Source organism: Typha angustifolia, chromosome 3, assembly GCF_048772165.1.
Source record: "Typha angustifolia cultivar Huaian chromosome 3, ASM4877216v1, whole genome shotgun sequence".
In the NCBI taxonomy this organism is placed as follows: domain Eukaryota; kingdom Viridiplantae; phylum Streptophyta; class Magnoliopsida; order Poales; family Typhaceae; genus Typha; species Typha angustifolia.
This window is the reverse complement of record NC_133241.1, coordinates 2,385,910-2,407,631: the sequence shown is the minus strand read 5'-3', so window position 1 is coordinate 2,407,631 and position 21,722 is coordinate 2,385,910. Positions and strand designations below refer to the sequence as shown.

Genomic DNA, 21,722 nt, shown 5'->3' with positions numbered 1-21,722 from the left:
TTATGTTCAACTTTGACTCTACTTATTCAAATCTATAACAAATTGAATACTTTATTCTCCATGCTTTACTCAATTTTGTTGTATCAAATATGTATAAATAGTGATGGAAATAGTGATGGAAAGAGGCTTGGTATCTCATTCAACCAGGTTTTTCCCCTTTCTTATTCTTCTTATATGGTATTAGAGCTATAAATCGCTACCTTCCGCAACCTCATTCTATCATGACTACTCCTGAATTTTCACCATCAACTTACCATGAATTTGTACAATAATCCTACCATGGTTTGCTATCTCTTTCTCTCTCGTGCGTGCTCTTTCTTCTTTCTCTCTCTTGCTCTCTTTCACTCTTTTTTTTTTTCTTTCATTACCGTATAATCATTGTTTCTCTTATGGAGAGATCTAGTTTCGGTAAACTTCGGCGACACAGATTAAGCTTCTAGGAATATATATTCATATAGCTAAAATCTAACTAGGAAGAAAAGAACAAGTAACACTAATAAGAAAATAAATCTGCTACTTCTTGATATCCGCATCCTCCATATTTAACTTTAACTAATAATAACATAAAATAATCATCACATAGTTACATTATTCATAGACTAACATATGAACTAAGTTGTCCGAAATGTCTTTGAAATATAACTAACTCTCTTCAACAATCGGGCTCCTCTTGAATCTCAAAATACTCCTTGTACAATAGTGAGTCTAATAATTTATAAAATAAAATAGTACACAAAAAAGATAAATTTATAGAGCTAACTTTCTTATTGTATAAATTAAGCTCGGCTCTCTATGTCCGGATAAGTTTGACTTGGTCTTGCATTTACTCTTCCCTACCAATAATATTATTTTGTATTAATTAAATTGGTCAATGATAGTAAAATTAGATGTAACTTAATGTGATTCTAACCGGTTTTTCAAAATACAGTTTTTAAAAATTAAAATACCAAACCAAATAATAGTTTTTGGGTTACAAATTTATAAAATACTTAAAAAGATGGGGTGTTAATTTATAAAATTTTCATATATACAAAACACTGAACTTATTATAAATCGCATGGACTGTGATTTATTCCAATAGAAAGAGATTTAGAAGACAGGATAGTCTGGTCAAAACCTCCTACCATTCGTATCAGTACTTCTTTAACCGCCGAGAATATATCATTGTTTGTGCCAAACGATGTTGTTTGATATGTATTACGTCGTCTTCCGAAGTCCATCCAAAAGGCATAATCTCCTTTCCTTTTTACTAGCAGTACATGTTATTCAAGTGCGCCCAGTTGATGTACTTACTTTTACTACCAACTTACAGTCAACAAAATTTTAGAACTCCAATCTAAACTTCCCAGTCATATAAACAACTCGTCACCCTTAATCCCCTCTAATCAACTCTTAAATTGATATATATATATATATATTTATATGTATTTTAAAGTACTAAATATCCTTGCATAACTGTCTAAAATTAAGCAGCATAAATGATCTTGTTGGATGGTTCCTAATAAATGTATACTTTCTCCAGCTGTTTGAAAAATTAAGGAGGAAGGGAACCGGGAGTTTTTGACCAAACTAGGTCTATCTTAAAACTTGTTTATCAAAATAAATTATTCCTAATGACTCTAACTAAAATGCTTAAAATTAATGCTGTTAATATTTAGGTGGTTTAATTATGACTGCAATGAAATAAACTCACGTTAGTATTTGAATTTGAGGTTAGTTTATTTTAGTAAATAAATTAAAAAATAAACCTATTTTGGTCAGCTGCTCAGGAAACCAAAGCCTGGTAGTTCCATTACATCAAACCCCGGTAGTACGTTCCAGATTCCATCAACTTAATGACCACCAGCTGTCACTCCTTTATCTCACCTCGCTCGAACTGTGAGAATCGCTTCAAATTTATGCCCTCGGATCACAATAATCAGGACTGGCAGCGTGCCGGCGGATGATTGGCTGCCGAAATAGTTAAGATATTTTTTGACCTTTATTTCGATTCCTACAGTCCAGGCTGCACAGGATCCAATCCCCAAGAATAACCGCGCACGTGTGGCAGCCAGTAAAAACTTGTGGCGGCCTCCTCCGGGTTGTCCGCATGCGGACGATTGATAGCCGCCGTCCGATTTCTTTATGGGCGTTCCGATGCGTGCGGTTGCGTTATGCGGAGGCGTCGTTTAGGTGAGTTGACTATAGTCGCAGGACGGATCCAGTCCGGACCGGTTTGGACAGCTTGGATCCGACTGTTTACTAGATTTCGGCTAACACCTGACCAAACCCTAGGGTTAAATACCCAGTTGATCTCGAGCTTTGGCTCTCTCTCTCTCTCCTTTTCTGTCTCTCTGTACCCAAGACGAGCTAAATCTTCTCTCGCCCCCTCTCTCTCTCTCTCTCTCTCTCTCTCTCTCTCTCTCTCTCTTCTACGCTTACCGAGAAAACCCTAGTGAGGCGACCGAAGCCCTAGCCAGGGTCGCCTCCTCCATTGCCTCCCGATCGCGTCGGAGTCCGTGGGTTCCATCGGGGTCTCGTCGCCATGGATCTGCAAGGACTTGCCGTCGTTCTTCGGGCCGCACTTAGTCCCGTTCCCGACGAGCGGAAGGCAGCGGAGGAGAGCTTGAATCAGGTGAATTACCTCCGTTTTGGTTTTAATCTATAGATGGATGAGGTTTTCTGCTGCTGTTGGACGTGCGGATTACTGTTTGATTTGCTGAGGATTAGGACATGTTACAGTACTCTTAGTTGTTTCATATATCGTTTGTTTTTATGTCGTATTTATCGAATCCGTATGATCTGAGTCTTGTTAAAGGTCTAGTAAAATGATGCTGTTGAAAATTTTCCCCTTGTAGTGGGCTTGGTTTCTCTTTAATCTGGAGAAACATTTCGCTTCATGTTTTGTCATGTCAATGAGTTTCGCATCCATTTGGGATTGGCTAACATCTAATTATGCTTTAAATTGCGCTTTTCTTCCCCCAAATTCTTCTTTTTCCCCATTAGGACTGATCGAAGCATTGTGGGAATAACGCATCTTACATGCTCAGATGCTCTTATTTCTATGTTGCTACTGTTGGGATTATGTGTATTCAAAATAGACCTAAGAAACACAGTCTTGGGGATTAGTCCAAACTAATTGAGGCTTGCTGGATCATTAAGTTATTCTCAGGGAATTTTATGCGTTTTTGTTACTTTACTTTTAATATATCTGTAATGGTATCTGATCATGATATTCATTACTCTGGTTATTCAGTGTATTTGTTGGCTCTGGGTAAATATAGTAACAATGTTTGGCTAGTGTATGCTAGTCGATCTGAATTATGAAGGATTATTGCGTCAATACAGCTCATCAATACTAAAAGGATTGGCTTACAGTTGCACTCTTTTGCTCTAGGGATTGCTTAATCTGCTACTAAGTCTCGTGATCTCTATTGCTTTGAAAAACGTCTACCTTAATTCCTATGCTCCAGTATTAAATAAAATATAACTAGGCTTTGCTTAGATGACTGCCTTAACATCCTGTATCATATTTTAGTGTGTAAATGGACTCTGAAATTCAAAATTACTGTACATATTGTTGAATTAGTGGATTCGAATAGCTTACTATAATTCTTAAAGAAGTGCATCCTGACATGTTCACCGAATCCACTTCCATGTTTTTATATATTTGGAGAGAAATACAACTGAAATGATGTCAAACAGGTCTTTGAGTTATATGTTTTTTCTATTTCATCTAATGCAATTTAAGCATTCTTCACCATCTGAGATATGGAATGCAATACTGGAGATACATAAGCAATAGGAGCATTCTTCACTATCTCAGTTCTAGTGTTACTTTGTGGGAATCATGATTACCTACAACATTTTCATGATTAACCATGCTAGTAGCATGGGCTACCGAGGATGTAGATCTCCTGTCAAAAACTCATATAAGTGTTTAGTATAATATATTGAAAATCCTCTGATGTACTATTTTTACCTTAAATTGACTGATAGTTAAGTGTTCCATATCTTACTTTAGTAGTTAATAATATGTCTGATTATGAACTACACATCAAAAGTGAAGATCCTAGATAACAATATGTATGATGAGTGGAGCAGCAGATAGTATGTTGCTTTTTTCTTCTTCTTAAGTTTCTTTTATTGGTTCTTGTTTCCTTTTCTTTTTTGGGACTTTGATAAATGATATTGAAACCACCAAGATTGTTTAATTAGGGCACGTTGAAAATAAAAACTGAATCCAAGTGTTAGAAAAATGGAGTGCCTTGTTATCTCCTTATATTTCACTGTACTATCTAGAATCTACTTCAGTTGGTCACTTGGTTGTATGGTTATGTCTAATTTTAAATGGGTTCTTTAACATCAAGAATGAGAAGCTTGGAATTCCGTACTTATTTAAGTACATCCATATTCTGGCTCTAAGGTTCTGATTTTCCCTTAATAGATAAACTGCAAACGACAAGCGTCAACTATTGCTGTTTTGTTCCCTCTCTCTTTCTCTCTCTTAAAGTCAGGTCCGAGCCCTAGTCAGGCTAGTCTAGCGCTACTTCTAAAATGATATAGTTAGTCGTCCTGATCTCATCCACGTATCAATGTTAGGTCGACCCGGAATTGCTAGGGCTTGGCTTTTTTGTATGATGACCATATTTTTCGCATGTGAGGTTGCCGTATAGCATCATATTTACCGGCAATTTCCATCAATTGATCAAAATTATGAAATAAATAATGTTATTCCTTAACAAAAGCTGAAGGATATTGAACAGGAAAATTGTAATGTTATTCCTTTCTGTCCTTTCTGTGCACATGTATCTGGTGTATTTTACGTATATAAACTGACGGAAATTTCTTTTCCACAGTTTCAGTATGCACCACAACATTTGGTCCGATTGTTGCAGATCATTGTGGATGGTTCCTGTGACATGGCTGTACGCCAGGTGGCAAGCATTCATTTCAAAAACTTTGTGGCTAAAAATTGGTCATCTAACGAGCATGGTATATAAACAGTACAATTGAATTGTTAATCAACTGATTCTTCTCATAATTAATTGGCTGTTTTCTTTCCTTTCCTTTTTAGGAGAGGCCCAAAAGATATTAGAAAGTGACAAATCCATGGTTCGTGAGAATATTATGGGATTCATAACTCAACTTCCACCACTATTGAGGTATATTGTTCAATTTTCTTATGATGCAATCTGTGGTAATTGATTCCCATTGTAGTATAAAATGCTTCTATGCCAACTAGAATATATCTTCTTGCTTATATTCTCACAGATACATACGTTTTGCATATAATTTATGTTTGTACCATAGGATACTTATGTGTCCCTCCTAATTATGTAGATATCCTTGCCTTCATAATTACTCACCTTTATTTGCTCCTCTTTTTCTCTCATTTATGTTCTCTCCAATGTAATTGAGGGGAGCTATATGTTTGTTTTCCCACCATTCAACCCTATTTCAGGCAAACTCCTCTGTCAACATTGGGCTGTTATATCTTTCCTTACCATGTCTAACTAAACCCAATAAATACGCAAATGCCCGAGTATGATTATATCTAGGAAATAGCCCAGATGCTCAAACTCTCAACCAGAGTCTTTTTAATTTTTCATTGTATTTTATGTATTTACCCTCTTGATTTAGTGTGTTGTCTGGAAATGCGGTTTCTGTCAATGGTATTATTCACTGATCAGTTAGTTTATTTTGGCCCTATAAAATTTTCAATTGCTGTTTCTGTCAGCCTAATGCTACCAATGGTTTCTTGTATAGAGATTATTAATTGTGCAATGGATCCAGTTAAAGTTTGTTGTCATGAAATCTATAACCATTGTTTTTCCTATTAACTGACAGTCTTAATGATCTTAACATCTGCTATCAGAGGCTCTCTATATATAACAGTTTTTTTGACAGAAAGGCAAAATCCCTGTTTCATTGAAACTTAAAAAAGCATCAAGTTGTATCCTCCAAGAGTAATAACAACCCAATCAGAAACATCAGATAGCAGTTTACAGTAAAACGACCCAGAAAAGGAACTAAACTCCCACCTGCAGCAACAAAAAGCCTGGGTCAGAAAACTGACATCTGTACCAAAACACCACCATCTGCTACCTCAAGTCCAGATTCGTTAATCAGTAATCACTTAATTTGTTGATTGTTGATTAATGATCATATGTTATTTGTTATGGTTTTAATATTTTGTATCATGTTATTTATTATGATTGTGAACTTGTTGCTAGAATTAGAAACTTATGGTTGTGATAATTTAAAACTTTGATTATATATTTATGTTATTTTTTGTGGGCATTATGGTTGTGAACTTGTTAATTGTTATTATGATTGTAAATTGTGATTATATTATTTACTATTTTGGTTTAGTGTACTATTAAAATTTCTGTATATAATGTATTTTTTGTATTATATAAGTTTTTTTTAAAATTTTTTTTATATTAGAAATGCTAGACCTTCTTATCACTCGCTTTGTCGCCCGCCTTCTGCCTAGACACTAGGCGGTGGGGTGACCACCCACTACCCGCTACTGCCTTTTAAAACATTGAAATCAATTTTAGGCAGCAAAACTACACCAAATAACATCCACAAAAGTAACAGTAATAACAAACAGATCCACAAAACAGTAGACTATCTTTATGTTGTTAAAATAACAATCGTTGTTACTTCCTTTATAAGTTCTCTTGTTAAATGAGTATATTATGTTTGTTATACTATCTTTATGATCTGTTTCTGATAATTATACTGCATACAGAGCGCAGCTTGGTGAATGTATCAAAACCATAATCCATGATGATTACCCCGAACAGTGGCCAGGTCTTCTTCATTGGATAAAACACAACTTGCAATTACAAGATCAACAAGTATTTGGAGCTTTATATGTACTGAGGATTCTTACTAGGAAATATGAGTAAGTGGTAACTACTTGATGAATTTGAAAATTGATTGTCGATTTTGTGGTCCCTCATCAATCTCTATGCTTACATTATTTCATGCACAATGACTTACTGCTACATGGTCTGTAAGGTGTGAACTATATCAGCCAATCTGGCTTTGTTTTGGTGTTTGCGCTAACCCGTAGTATCTTGTGCTACTAATTTGATAGCAGTTGTAACTTTTTATTTACTTTCTCATGGATATTTGTAAAGGAATAATAACTTTTGTTCGACGCCTACAATGTTGGAATTTAGGGTACATATATACTGGTGAATTTTCCTTTGGTGTTTTTATGTCCACTTGTCGCATGTGACACCTTATATTTTAGAAGTTGGAGGTCCTCTTTAGGTCTTTTTCCCTAGTAATCATGATTAAAGAATTTGGGGACAAAATATCAAATGAATTAAATGTAGAAATGCTTTTCATACGGTGTATCCTCCAACATGTTTTTGTGCAACATCTTGTAAAGTGCTTCTTAGTTATTGCTAATTTACCATCGACTTTCGGTTGAAAAGCTTTTCATCTCTGTAATACTTATCAGGTATCAACAGAAATTCTTACTTGTATTCCAAAGTGTGGTTCATCGTGCATGATGTTTTCCTTTTCAAGATGTTATTTCTTGACATTTTTCTCTAAAGAGTTCCTTATCTACTGCTAACTTGTCTTCTACTTTGTTTTTGCACTGTAAAGGTTCAAGTCAGATGAAGAGCGAACACCTCTACATCTTATTGTTGAAGAAACATTTCCTAATTTGTTAAGTATATTCAACAACCTTGTTCAGATTGTCAATCCTTCAATTGAAGTAGCTGATCTTATCAAGCTCATATGCAAAATATTTTGGTCATCAATATATGTATGTGACCCTGAGATTGCATTATTCCCTCCCTTAAAGTCTTAGATATATATGCTATGAACTTGATCTTGCCTTTTCCTTTGTACTTCTCTTTTGCAGCTGGAGATTCCGAAGCAACTTTTTGATCCAAATATCTTCAATGCATGGATGATTCTATTCCTGAATATATTGGAAAGGCCGGTTCCTGTTGAGAGTCAACCATCAGATCCCGAGACCCGGAAAACCTGGGGATGGTGGAAAGTCAAAAAGTGGACAGTCCACATCTTGAACCGTCTCTACACTCGGTGAGTCTTGTTAATTGAAGTAAGATGCAAACTCCATAAGTTGTCTTTGGTTTTTCTTTGTTTGATTGAATTACTGCTCTCAGATTTGGGGATCTGAAGCTTCAGAGGCCAGAGTGCAAAGCTTTTGCCCAAATGTTTCAGAAGAACTATGCTGGGAAAATACTGGAAAGTCACCTACAGTTGCTTAATGTGATCCGTACAGGTGGATATTTACCTGATAGAGTAATCAACCTTATACTCCAATATCTCAGCAGCAGGTTTGTTGATTAGTCTATAACTTTGTTCCTGTGTATGTACTTGTTACAATTAGTGAAGTAATTAAGCATGCGATTCTAATGTTCTTTTACTTACTGGGCTTTATTGGTTTTATTTAGGCCTTTTCTATTCTCACCTTTTTGTTGAAATGTTTATATTGTTGTTGGGTCTCTAGGAAACTTTTTATTCTTAATTATTTTAGCCTCCTTCTGTTATGTACATGTGATTATTGAGGACCTAGATGTTATGCTGAATCTAGAAGAGTTCATTATTTTAAGGGATTAAAAAGAGTACGTTGGACAATATAGATTGAAGGATGCGGCAAAGATTTAACTATGTAAGTGTCATGCACTCCATGCCATGGACCATGCCCAAACCTTGTTGGTCTCATGCTGATACAGGAAATGTGGTATGACCTGGCATCACCCAAGGTATCCCAGGCCATTGTGGTCTTCCTGTACCTTGCTAGAAGTGTCAGGCATATGTTGCTCAACAAATAATCCTTGTTTCTAGAAATACTTCATGTACTTCTCCCTTCACAGTTATTAAAAACCAGTCAGAGTGATGGGAAGTCATTAACCATATCTAGAAATATCAGTGAATTTCAATACCATCACCTGTATCCAAGAATACTGAAAATTTCTTGTAGTTCAATATTCTCTAATAGTATTGCAGAATGTAGATTTCCTATAATTTATTGATTTTTTCACTCTTTTACGATGATTGCTTCATGAGTAGTTTTCTTTAATCAATAGTAATACAATAATTGCATAAAGCTCAATCATAAATGGAAAGCCCTTTATCATTTAGTTTTTGGTTTATAGAATCTTGGACAATCTAGGATCCACATGCTACTGAATGAATGTTGTCAATTATTTTATTAGTTGCTTATTATCTATTGTATCATTGTCTTCTCCATTCTCTATATCAAACTAAATCATTTACTGCTTGAGTAGTTATTTCTGATCAACTTTCATTGGCTTAAACTTGACATGCACCTCTTTCGTCCTTTGCAGTATTTCAAAGAACAGTATGTTCCAATTGCTGCAGCCACAACTTGACATTGTTCTTTTTGAGATAATTTTTCCATTAATGTGTTTCAATGACAATGACCAAACGTTATGGAATGAAGATCCTCATGAGTACGTCAGAAAGGGTTATGGTGAGTCTTTAGGATCTTTATATTTTACTATGGGTTAGTCTTTGGATGCATATTTTTCCCAGACTATTTGTCTTTGTAATGGACAAGCATTTTCAGTTAATTTTATTGGTATTTTTGGCACAGATATCATTGAAGATCTATACAGCCCTCGAACAGCAGCCATGGATTTTGTGAGTGAATTAGTGAGGAAACGTGGGAAAGGCAACCTCCAGAAGTTCATTCAGTTCATTGTGGAGATTTTTAGGAGGTATCTGTATAAACTGCCGTCATAATTATAATTTATGCAGAATTAAAGGTACATTTTTTGAGATAATTTATTGTAATCAGATATGATGAGACATCCATTGAGTATAAACCATATCGTCAGAAAGATGGTGCTCTTCTTGCTATTGGAACATTATGCGACAAATTAAAACAAACTCAGCCATATAAATCTGAGCTAGAGCGCATGTTAGTTCAACATGTCTTCCCTGAATTCGGAAGTCCTGTTGGTCATCTACGGGCAAAGGTAGTGTGCCCTTTCCTTTGATCATGTTTCTAGTACTCAGTGTAGTTGCCCTTTCTGTTTAAATGATTGAAATTGGATCATCTTTATGTGACTATGAGCCATAGGTGAACATTGTTTTCTTGGATGTTTGTGGCATTTCTTAATTCATGACATCATGGTATTTAACTCAATTTGCCTTTTAAAGTATTGAATTTAAGTGTAATATTGAGAACCTTGAATTTTGTGTCTATGACCTGCATATTTAACTTTGAAACACCTAGCAACATATCCATTCTTGTATCAGTGTAACTCAGTATCCTTTTCTTATCTAATCTAAGATATTGTTGAACTAGACTGTCTCATCTAATGTTGCTTCCTCAATTACTCGATTCATGCTACCTTGACCTTGTGCATTATGTTCACCTGCACATACTTTCTAATTTCGTGTTGTATCTAAAATCTGTACAAATGAAATATGCTGGACTGAAAGAAATGACATCTGAGAAGTAATGAACTTTTTTGTCACTTTTGGATTGGGGAGTGGAAATCAGATATGAGAAGTCAGTTCTAATAGAATAATAGACTGCCGCAGGGACTCCATAGGGTAGTGTGGGTGCATATGTAAAATTACTAAAATCTATAAATATAAGCATAAGATCTGGTAAAGTGGAAGACCTGGAAGGCAGTATCAAAGATAGATATGTGTACTTGTCTAGTAATAGTTTAGTTAACAAAAAATTACTAATATTTCAGACTTTTATCAAATTGTAAATTCTTGAGTTGCTTGAGTAAATAATGGATAAGGCTATTGGTTGCAAATTCTTGATTAGTGCGTGGTTTATAATTTTTGAATGTTGAATACAAATACCTTTACAAAGGTATGACAATAGAATATCCATACTAACTCCGACAATCTTGAGCTAGTCTATTGTTCTTTCTGACTTCTCTATTATGCAGAATTGCAGATCCTTGTGTTGACACTTTATTGGGTATTGGCATATATTCAAAGTTTCTCTTGTGATTCATTTGTATGGGAATATCTAAAATTAGAATCCCAGGATATACAACAATGTATATATTGTATATATGTGTGTATATGTTATCTAATGACTTCTAATTTCTGATGTTCTATGCTCCTGTCCTGTGTTGATTGTTGGGAAGTTCTATATATTTATTGTCTATTTGTCTTCCAATTTTGTCGTTCATTTTTCCTGTAGTTTAGTATTGTATAGATATTGAATCAGTTCTTAGGTTTGAAAATATTTGCTTTCTGTATTGTCTAAATTGATTCATGTCCTGTGAGGCAATAGGCAGCATGGGTGGCAGGACAATATGCACATATTAACTTTTCAGACCAGAATAATTTTCGGAGAGCAATGCACTATGTTGTCTCTGGCATGCGTGATCCAGAGCTTCCTGTAAGAGTTGATTCAGTCTTTGCACTTCGCTCTTTTATTGAAGCATGCAAAGGCAGGTTATCTTGAATCTTGCAACTTGTCTAACTTTTTTTAACCTCTTTTTTTCAACCATTGAAGTTCCTGCATTTGGTTTTCTGATGCAGATCTAAATGAGATTCGGCCAATTCTTCCTCAATTACTTGATGGTATATAATATTTCATATATCTTTAGTTATATTCATTGAAACATGTACATTATCTCTTATGTTTATATGCAGAGTTCTTTAAACTTATGAATGAGATTGAGAATGAGGACCTCGTGTTCACTCTTGAGACAATTGTTGATAAATTTGGGGAAGAAATGGCACCATATGCTATTGGGTTGTGTCAGAATCTGGTATGCTTTTCATGCGTATTGATGAACTTAATATGTTTTGCAGCAACCTATCTAATCCTTTCTGATTGATTTTTGTAGGCTTCTGCATTCTGGAGGTGCATAGATACCTCTGAAGCAGATGATGAGGCTGATGATTCAGGTGCTTTGGCTGCTGTTGGCTGCTTGCGTGCCATAAGCACAATTCTTGAATCTGTGAGCAGGCTTCCTCACCTTTTTGTCCAAATTGAGGCTACCTTGTTACCAATAATGCGAAGGATGTTGACTTCGGATGGTCAAGGTATGGCTTTGTCTTCAATCTGCAGGTTTTATGTGCTGTTGCATGAAATTCATTATTTTAATACAAGATATCATGTTCTTCACTAAAGTTGCAATCTGTTTTAATTGTCCTCTCTAGATGAACAGAACTTGTATTTTTGTCTAAATTGGTCAACCGAATCCCATGTAAGGGCACTTAAGAGTGTCAATCTGGTTAGGTTAGACATGATTGGTTCATTCTGACTATGAAGTATTAGAACTAACATGCTAACCCAATCACAACTAGGGTTGTCAAAATAATTGAACCGGCTCGAGCTCAACTCGATAAGGCTCGATATATATATATATATATATATATATATATATATATATATATATATATATATATATATAATATGAGTAATATGAACTATTAACTCTTTTGATCTAATGGCTCAGCTTCTCTCTCCCTAGGTTAGAACTTTCCAGAATTACTCCCATTCTATTCTCCCCTCCTAACTCCCAAGCCCCAAATCTACCCAGTTGGCAACCGTTCTTTGCTTTTCTGTGATCGCGACTGACCTCCATTCCCATTGTTCTCCAAAACTCCAACTTCACACCAGTCACCATCTTCTCAGGAATTTTTTTTAATCTTTTATTGAGACCTCTGATAGAAATCCCAGGGCCAACCAGCAAGAGGGAGTTAGCATTTATAAACCTGAGGAACTAGGTTGTGGTAGAAGGATTTGTCAGCATCACAACAATTGAGCATGGGAACAAGAGTAATTTAGGTCAAACGATTTTCAGGTCATGTCGGCCTTTATATGCAGTAAGGGGTGGGTTAATGCATTCATATTTCATATATCTGGCATATATATGGTCATGTTGCACTAAGCGTCTCGACGTGAAAACAACACGAACTCTTCCTGCATACTGCCCATTTAAGTTATATGGTTGAAATTAGGCTAATTGGTTGTAGTCTTGTAGATATAATCATATAAACGCAAACAAGATCTATTTAATGGACAGCCTGTTTATGGCCCTGGGTTCGTGTTAGGTTGGCATCTTGGGTCAAAAATGCCACCCTTAGCCTCAGGTTCCATTGGGCCGCTTTTGCTCCTGATACATCTTTCATTTCATTTTATTCATATCCCTTGATGAAAAGGAGAGAATTGTCTTCTGCCGCTAAGTGTTTTTTACTGTACAATTGTGATAGTCAAGTGCAACGGGGGGCAAAATTTTCAGGAACATTTTGTCCTGGAATTTCTTCATAGTTGTTCTATTCCATACCTCGTTTTATAGATAAAAAACAGGGTGACCTTGGCCCCTCTCTTTCCTAGCCACTAGCGTTTCATTCTATCCTCTTTCCACCTTGAGAACTAAATTTGAAGAAGTATTTGACTAATGCATTTTCTCACTTTAAGAGTCAGAATCGGTTACTCCATTAACTCTTTGAACTCTTGCTTAATCATGTATAATATTAGTTAGAAGTGGCAAAACATCAATCCCAGTGAATTTATTATTATGTTATTGTTTTTTTAATTTTGAACTTCTTCTCTTCTCCATGGGGTTATGAGTTTTTATTTGTCTAGTATGTTAACTTTTTACAAACTGCAGATCTATTGACTTGTGTGGAAATCTTGTCTTTATCTTAACAATCTGATGTTTTCTCTTTATTTCCTCTCTGTGCTGCAGATGTTTTCGAAGAAGTTCTGGAAATTGTCTCATATATGACATTTTTCTCCCCAACTATTTCATTGGATATGTGGAGCCTTTGGCCATTAATGATGGATGCACTTAATGATTGGGCTATAGATTTCTTTGAGAGTAAGTTTAATATTCAGCCATTTGTCTGGAAGCACTGTACAATTGGTGTCAATTTTTTCAGTTTCAAATTTGAAAAGGTTCTTATGATGTCATTCTTACCCATTTTGTAATGCTTATGTTCTGTTATGTTTGATCTATTTCAATCAATTCTGAAAAGCATGAATTTGTTGTCTACTCATCGTTGATTATCATATATCAATGCTGTTCGATATACTCGCATCAGTAATGACGGTCTCTTTTTCTTGTTCCTGCTAACAGTTTATTAGTCATGGGATCTCTCTCATATATAGTTTTTCTAATGATCCTTATTCTAATATGATTTAATATACTTGTTCTTTTATTATTCTTAAATTTCATAACTTTATGATGCAAGCCTCTACAAGTCCGGCGTTGCAGCCACGCCTTCTGATCATGAAAACTATTCCCTTTTCTGGTTGTCTGGATGAAGTTAATTTTCTAGACCTCATTCTGATCCCTGAGGTTGTTTTTGCCTAGAAATTTGAAGCTATTGATATATTACACATTTACTCTACTTGGTAGATAATTCTTTGTTTTATTGCTTAGAATAATAATTTATTTTGTTGCTTTATTTATGGTGTGATACTCAATGCTTTGCAGTTGATTTTCTATGCTTCTGCTTTTTCACAAAACTGCACCTTGACATCTCACATAGTTTTATCTTCCTTCTCCTGGTGCAGATATTCTTGTTCCACTGGACAACTATATATCTCGCAGTACAGCTCATTTTCTTACTTGCAAAAATCCTGACTACCAGCAAAGCCTATGGAATGCACTTTCATCTGTGAGTGACAATGTTATTAAATGCATTTTCTAATTAAGATCCTTATTTCTTCTACCTTTTTCCTTAAGCATAGACAAGGTTTCTAATCCTTACATATTTCTGTTCTTAGCATAAATCTTTATGTAATATGACATGTAATGCAGATAATGTCTGATAAAAACATGGAAGACTCAGATATTGAATCTGCACCTAAGCTCATTCAGGTAGTCTTCCAAAACTGTAAAGGCCAAGTTGACCACTGGATTGAGCCATATCTGAGGATCACAATTAATCGGCTGCATCGAGCTGAGAAGCCATACTTCAAATGCCTGCTGATACAAGTGGTAAGAAGCCACACGTGATATTGATTTCCTTTGTTATCCGGTTCTGCACCTAATGTGCTTAGTCTGCTGATGACACGATAGCTTGCTGTTATTGCTTTAAGTTGGATGATTTACTATAAATATTTCTATATGTACAACAATAAGCAATTTTGATATAAATATTTATTATTACGTTCTCATTTGAGTTTAGTAGTCTGGTTGTGTAGGTAAACTAGTTAATTCAGGAAACAATTTGTTTTTGTAATCGGCTTACTATCTTGTGTATCTGAGCTATGTGTAATGTTCTCTTTTAGGAAGAGGTCCATGGCTGCAGTACATATCATAGTTATCATTTCAATGTTTTGGCTGCAATCCATATTATAACCATCTGGACCAAAATTATTAACCTTCTCTACAATGTCCACTAGATATCAAGTGATTCAGCATTTTAAATAGAAGAAATATTTCAATTGTTCCAATCCTAAATTATGGGGAAAGAAATTTAGATACATTCCTATATTGTGGATGCTCTTTTTCAAATTAAAATAATTATGCCTAAGAGAGGTAGGTGGCATGGAAAATGAGAAATATCCTATTTGATAATTTACGAGTTTATACGTGGCTAGTGCATTAGAATACGGTGTACATATATTAGTGATTGCCTCACAATAATATACCCATATATTAGAGGCAAGCACTTTATATGATCATCCTTGTTGACAATTTTAGATAGCATTGTTCGGGGTGATGGTAAGACTTGCCCCTTGCATCAAAGTGGTCATGGGTTCAAGTCTTGGAAATAGTCTCATGTCAGAAATAAAGGTAAGGCTGTACACATCTACACTTACTCAGACCTTGCTTAGGAATGGGGCATTTTTGCATGGTTTGCCGGATCGGCCGATCCTGACCCAGATCAACCAAACCTGATCCGAACTCTCTCTCTCATTCCTCACTCTCTCTTTCTTTCACTCTTTCTTTCTCCTTTTCTCTTATCATATAGGCATTGTTTTTTTTACGGAGAGATCTAGCTCTGGTGAACTCCGATGACGCAGGTCTCATGGATGACCGTGTCAATTGGTGGTTGGCACGACATAGCACGTGCAGCAGCATTTGCCGGTCGTGCTGCAAGAGGGACAGAAAAAGAGGAGAGAGACTAGTAACATTTCGTCATCGTCGTCGTCGTCGCTGCTGTCGCCATTTGCCGTCGCTGCCGACCTTGCCATCGCCCATCACGCCTGAGGTTGTTGATCGCGACACGAATGCCCTAGCTTTTGTTGGCTCGAGGAGGAAGACGACCTGAGTGGGTTGGGTCGTCGAGTCGATTTTGAATAAAAACTTAAGTTACGTATCCACGACAAGTGACTGCGAACGACGATGACGAAGAGTCTTCAGTGAAGCATTGTTAGGAGGGATGCTATGCGGCACCTCTCGTGCCATGTGTTAGTACGCTGTCGGCATGCTTTGTGCCGGTCGGCACGGCCATCGTTGGCAGGTCTAACTCCGGTGAACTCTAGTATGTAGTTTTTTAATTTTATTTCTTTATTTCTCTCTTAGTTTTTTGCATTTCTTCCGCTCTCTATCTTCTTTTCTTCTCCTTTTTTATTGCACCATAGTTTTTTTTTATTGTTTTTTGTCATTTTAATTTTTAGAAATTTTTTGTATTTTTAAATAATATTTAAAATTTATGTAATTTAAAGAATTTCGATTTGATCCAGGCAACCGATATGGCTGATACATATCATTTACTCGGAAGATCGATCCTGATCCCGGTTTTTTGAACCTTGCAACTCTTGTTGACAATTTTCAATTTTATTCTTCCGAATGGTCTAACTAAACTTGCAATGATAAGAATTCTATAACCTTGTGTAATTAAGCTGTATTTGCTATATTTCTCTTTTGATAATGTTATACATTTTAGATTTGAATGCATGTATGTGCTGGTACTATTTGCTCTCCTAGATAACTGCATCTAAAGCCGTCTCTAAGATTTAAGCATTGGAAACATTATAAATTTATAGGTGTATGTAATTTTCATGCATTTGTCTCAGCTATCTCAGCCAATTTGTGCCAAAATAGTGCATATCCTATTACTCTCTTGTAGTCTCATGTAATTAGTCCTTGGCAAATAATTGTTGGTTTACTGTTACAACAAATGTGCCTCAACATTCTATTCTCTTACACAGTTAATCCTTTTGTGAGTGCTCTCTGATAATTTACGTCATCTTGTTTATTCTCCAGATAGCAGATGCTTTATATTACAATGCTTCCTTGACACTTGGTACTTTATATAAGCTTGGGGTTGCAACAGAAGTTTTTAACCTTTGGTTCCAGATGTTACAACAAGTTAAAAAGAGTGGTGTGCGTGCAAATTTCAAAAGGTAAAATTATTGACATTATAGTATGCTATATTTCTTTTCCTTTTTGGTTTTTGATTAATTTTAGCATTATTGATTACTCTAATCTGCATTTTGTCAGAGAATATGATAAAAAAGTTTGCTGTTTGGGGTTGACTTCTCTTCTTGGCCTCCCTGCTGACCAATTACCAGTGGAAGCTTTGGAGCGTATCTTCAAAGCAACTCTTGAGCTGCTTGTCTCTTACAAGGACCAAGTTGCAGGTGCTGGAACATCTGTAAATTTAGTCTTATGAGGAGGTTCATGATAGATTGCATTGAATATTTCTATTTTGTAGGCATTGCAGCTAAGATAATCCTTGCATCATTTTTGCAAGAACCACCTCCTGTAGTTTCCTTGATATAAATTTCCTGGTCCTTCCAAATCCATACATGACATGACATGACATACACTATCTGATAGTTTTGTGTCTCTTGGATTAGTTGTTTTACTGATCTTGCTTCTTTGGCTTCTTTTGATGGTAAGAATTCACTTGTAAGAAAATGTAAGCTTGTGTAGTCCCTTTGAAGTTGTTATATTGTATTCTTTATTGTATTAAAATGACATACTTATTCTCCAGTCTTGTATCAGTGTAGCTTGTCTTATTTCAGTTTGGTCTTGTTTTTCCCATCTTTGTTGTGAGATGTGCAGTAAGATTGTAGAAGGATTGAGGATCTTGCTGTTAACCATTTGCGGGTTCTTTGTTATTTAATCCCTATATTATCTTTTTAATGTGCAGAATCTAAGAAACAAAATGATGCTGCTGATGATGATATGGATGGGTTTGAAGATGATGAAGATGATGAAGAAGAGGATGAGTCTGACAAGGAAATGGGGCTTGATGCTGAGGAAGGGGATGAAGCTGATAGTCTTAGGCTCCACAAGTTGGCCGCAGAGGTTAGCATTTGCCGATTTCACATAAGCTCAAATTGTTCACTTGAATCATGCACCATTTAGTTTATATGTGATCTTGTATGGTTGTACCCATGTACATTTCTTCTTACAGGTATGTATCTTGCGATATCTCATTATCTTGTAATAAACATTATCACCTTATTAACTTTGAGTTTATGCGTACTACACAGCATCTCTCCATGGTAAGGACCATCTATTAGTGTTATGCTATCGCTCTCTTGCTATTCATTTGGTTAGCTTGCCTTTTATATATATGTATGTTTTTCAAGTCTTAACCCTATCTAACTTGAGAGTTAGGAACTTGAAAAAAGTAATGTGAAACAGCAAATAACAGCATAAGGTATCAGTATCATATCTAGATCAATAGGCATTGGGTGCTATTTACATATGTGGTGCATGTCTTTTGTAATCATATGTATGGATGGTCATGCTAAGCATAGTGATCTATACCATGTACCTTGGCTGTTGTCCCTTACTGACATTGGTAAAGGATATTGTTAAGACCCGTCCTCATTAATCTTAACACTCCCTTGTTTGAGGGTATAAATCTTGTGGAGACACATGATCAGTTGTGTAAATCCTATTCCAACTAGTGACAGTTTAGCATCAACTTTATAAGCTAATACTGGTCTATTTGGTACTAGGGCATGTCATAGACAACCTGTACTGACTTGGTAGTGAGGCAGTGTAGTGCAATAAGTTTATTTCGTTGTATGATGTATCAACTATTAAACTGGATGAGAATGAATTAAATCTAGATGCTCAAAGAGTGCCGTGATTACTGAACCACTGGCATATTATATGCTAGCGAGCTTAGATTTCATTGGCATATAAAATAGCATGAAGCCATACACAACACCATATTGTCCGGTAATAAGTTTATTTTGTAACTTGTTTATGTGAAGTTTGCTAAATTTGGAAGTTGGAACCTCATGCATATTCCACTCCGGATAGGTCCTTATGTGATCTATGCATTGCACCTGATCATGAAGTAGATTAACTTCTTGATTTACATTGAATGGGGGAATCTAATTTCTTTTAATGACCAATATTTGGTCAATATGTTATTTAAAGTTATTAAGTTGGACCTTTCTTTGTACCATTTTCATGTGAAAGTAATGAAAATTTCATTGGACTATATTCTAAATTAAGCATATCTAATTGGTTTCTATTTTGGAGACAGATTCTCTACTTATCTCAATCTAATGGCTACTGCATGTTGGTTAATCTGTCTTTCATTATGTTGCTTTTCTATCCCATGCCACATTTCCAAATTTCTGGGACATACTTATTTTCTTTTCTCATCCAATCCACTTTCAGCATATTCATAAAATTCTGATATCACTTATTTTAATTGTATCGTATTATGTTTGTCTAGTTAATCAGGACATTTTCTATTAGTAGTTTGATAAATCTTTAGTGCATGTACCTTGTATAAAAAGTATTCATTGCATTATGTTGGTCTCATATTTCAATTCTGAGTCCCTTTTATCTGTTAATGATGGATCAGGCCAGAGGTTTCCAGTCAAATGATGACGACGACGAGTCAGACGATGACTACAGTGATGACGAAGAGTTGCAATCACCACTTGATGAAGTGGACCCTTTTATTTTCTTTGTTGAAACCATCCAAGGTACGACTATCTTCACTATGCTAGGATGGTCTACTAATCTTTAATTTTAATGTTTAAGATTTTGTACAAAAATGTCTGAGAGAGTGTAACCAATTTGTCCAGCTGTCCAAGCATCCAATCCTACTAGGTTCCAGAGTCTGATGCAGACCTTGGACTTCCATCATCAGGCAATTGCCAGTGGCATAGCTCAACATGCTGAACAGAGAAGAGTGGAGATTGAGAAAGAGAAATTGGAGAAGGCGACCGCACAGTGATTAGTGCTGTAGCATGCACTGAGTTCATCTGCCCGCAGTATTCTTATTGTTCACGATTTTTCAGTTGGGTAGAAACTAGGGTCAGATACTTTGGTTGTCTCAGTTGCTGAGGTTTTAGAGTTATGGTTTGTCCTGGTCCTAAGATCCCTTCATTGAGGTGTGAGAAGATGATAATAGACGCATGGTGTCTGATGACTGCTCTATTATCTAGGTCAGTTTCATCATCATTTTTTTTGGGGGCACTGGCAGCCAATTCTATAAACAAGGCTGTCATGTCCACAGGGTCACCCTGTTTTCCTTTGCTTGAGTTTCTGTGGAAGTGGAAGTAAATGAGTCTTTACTTGCTTGGGAAGAGTTCCCTATCGGTCGGCCTACCTGTTAGAGTATATTGTTTGAAGCTCATATCTCCGCCCTTTCTTTCGAAAGGACGACGTCGTTCTGCTATAGAGTGTATATGATTTAATTTTGTATCAGGAACAGCAGGGAGAGGATGTGATATATTAGACTAGCGAGGTCAAGTGCTTGTTAAGGATTATTCTGCCCGTCGGATGGGTGGGTTTTGTGTAAACCAGCTCTATTCTTTTGGTTTTTCATAAATGAAAAATGGCATTTATTATTTTGAAGCTTCCATAACCACCGGCGGATATTGATTTGTTATTTTTATGATTTTGACAAACGAAGTAGGGGAGTAAGGCTATCAGTTTGTTATTTATTGCCTCTGGTTGTGGAAATGGATGGATAGTTTGAATAACCAACTAAAGTGTTTGTGATTTACTTCTACTTTTATGTATTTAATTTTTATTTCCTTGAGGCAGTGAGATGTAGTTCCAAATTTTGGCCTTTGTTTTTTCTTTAAACTATTATGCATGGTTGGTGTCTTAACTGCCTTCTGTTTGGAGGTTGAAGTGTATGCATGCCACAAATCAGTCACCTTGTTCAATTCCCCTATTCTATATAAAGATAGAAAAAAATAATAATAATATTCTAATTTTTGGCAAAACTGGTACTTATAATACAGAAATCTAATTGCAGTTTGCTAATCTGCATTATATTCCATTGCGAAAAGGATGTATCATTCTTTTGATCCTAAACCTGACACTCCAAAGCCTCAACTCTTAGACGAATTTACTCATCCGCTTAGGGGGTGACAGTCGGGTCGTGATAATGCAAACATGATAATACCGCGTAAAAATCCACCCCATAACATGTTGGAGAATCTTCAGTTATTGCTCCTCCAGTTTAAATGGTTGAAATTGGATGGTCTTTATGTGTGACTATTGGCAGTAAGTGAACATTGTTTTCTTGGATGTTAGTGGCATTTCCTTTATTCTTGACATCATAGTATTCAACTCAATTTGCCTTTTAAAGTTTTGCCTTTTAAAGGATTGAATTTAAGTGTATGTAATATTGACAAGTTTTGAATTTTTTGTCTGTGTCCTTCACAATTTAACTTTGAAGCATCTAGCAGCATATCCTTTCTTGTATCACCCTAACCCAATATCCTTTTCTTATCTTAATCAGAGATATTCTTGAACTAGACTGTCTCATCTAATGTTGTCAATACCTCAATTCATACAATCTTGACCTTTATGCATCAAATTCACCTG

At 35.8% G+C, this 21,722-nt stretch overlaps 1 protein-coding gene across 1 annotated transcript; it reads left to right on the top strand.

Moving 5' to 3' along the window:
* The first annotated feature begins 2,318 nt into the window (after positions 1 to 2,318).
* Positions 2,319 to 20,731, top strand: LOC140779707 (importin beta-like SAD2). The gene is made up of 22 exons (XM_073124938.1): positions 2,319 to 2,614; positions 4,839 to 4,974; positions 5,057 to 5,144; positions 6,740 to 6,895; positions 7,612 to 7,774; positions 7,874 to 8,058; positions 8,142 to 8,315; positions 9,330 to 9,475; positions 9,599 to 9,722; positions 9,803 to 9,983; positions 11,273 to 11,432; positions 11,524 to 11,565; positions 11,638 to 11,756; positions 11,835 to 12,033; positions 13,686 to 13,817; positions 14,516 to 14,619; positions 14,763 to 14,942; positions 17,160 to 17,299; positions 17,397 to 17,536; positions 18,052 to 18,209; positions 19,738 to 19,861; positions 19,964 to 20,731. Exons 1-22 carry the CDS (start codon positions 2,525 to 2,527, stop codon positions 20,113 to 20,115), a joined length of 3,093 nt encoding a protein of 1,030 aa, XP_072981039.1. The 5' UTR covers positions 2,319 to 2,524; the 3' UTR covers positions 20,116 to 20,731.
* Positions 20,732 to 21,722: the final 991 nt, after the last annotated feature.

Bases quoted from the DNA above. Each gene is read 5' to 3' on its own strand.
- LOC140779707 (XM_073124938.1), top strand. From the start codon at position 2,525: ATGGATCTGCAAGGACTTGCCGTCGTTCTTCGGGCCGCACTTAGTCCC. The intron at 11,566-11,637 runs GTATATAATATT...GTTTATATGCAG, and splicing joins TCTTCCTCAATTACTTGATG to AGTTCTTTAAACTTATGAAT. The intron at 11,757-11,834 runs GTATGCTTTTCA...TGATTTTTGTAG, and splicing joins TTGGGTTGTGTCAGAATCTG to GCTTCTGCATTCTGGAGGTG.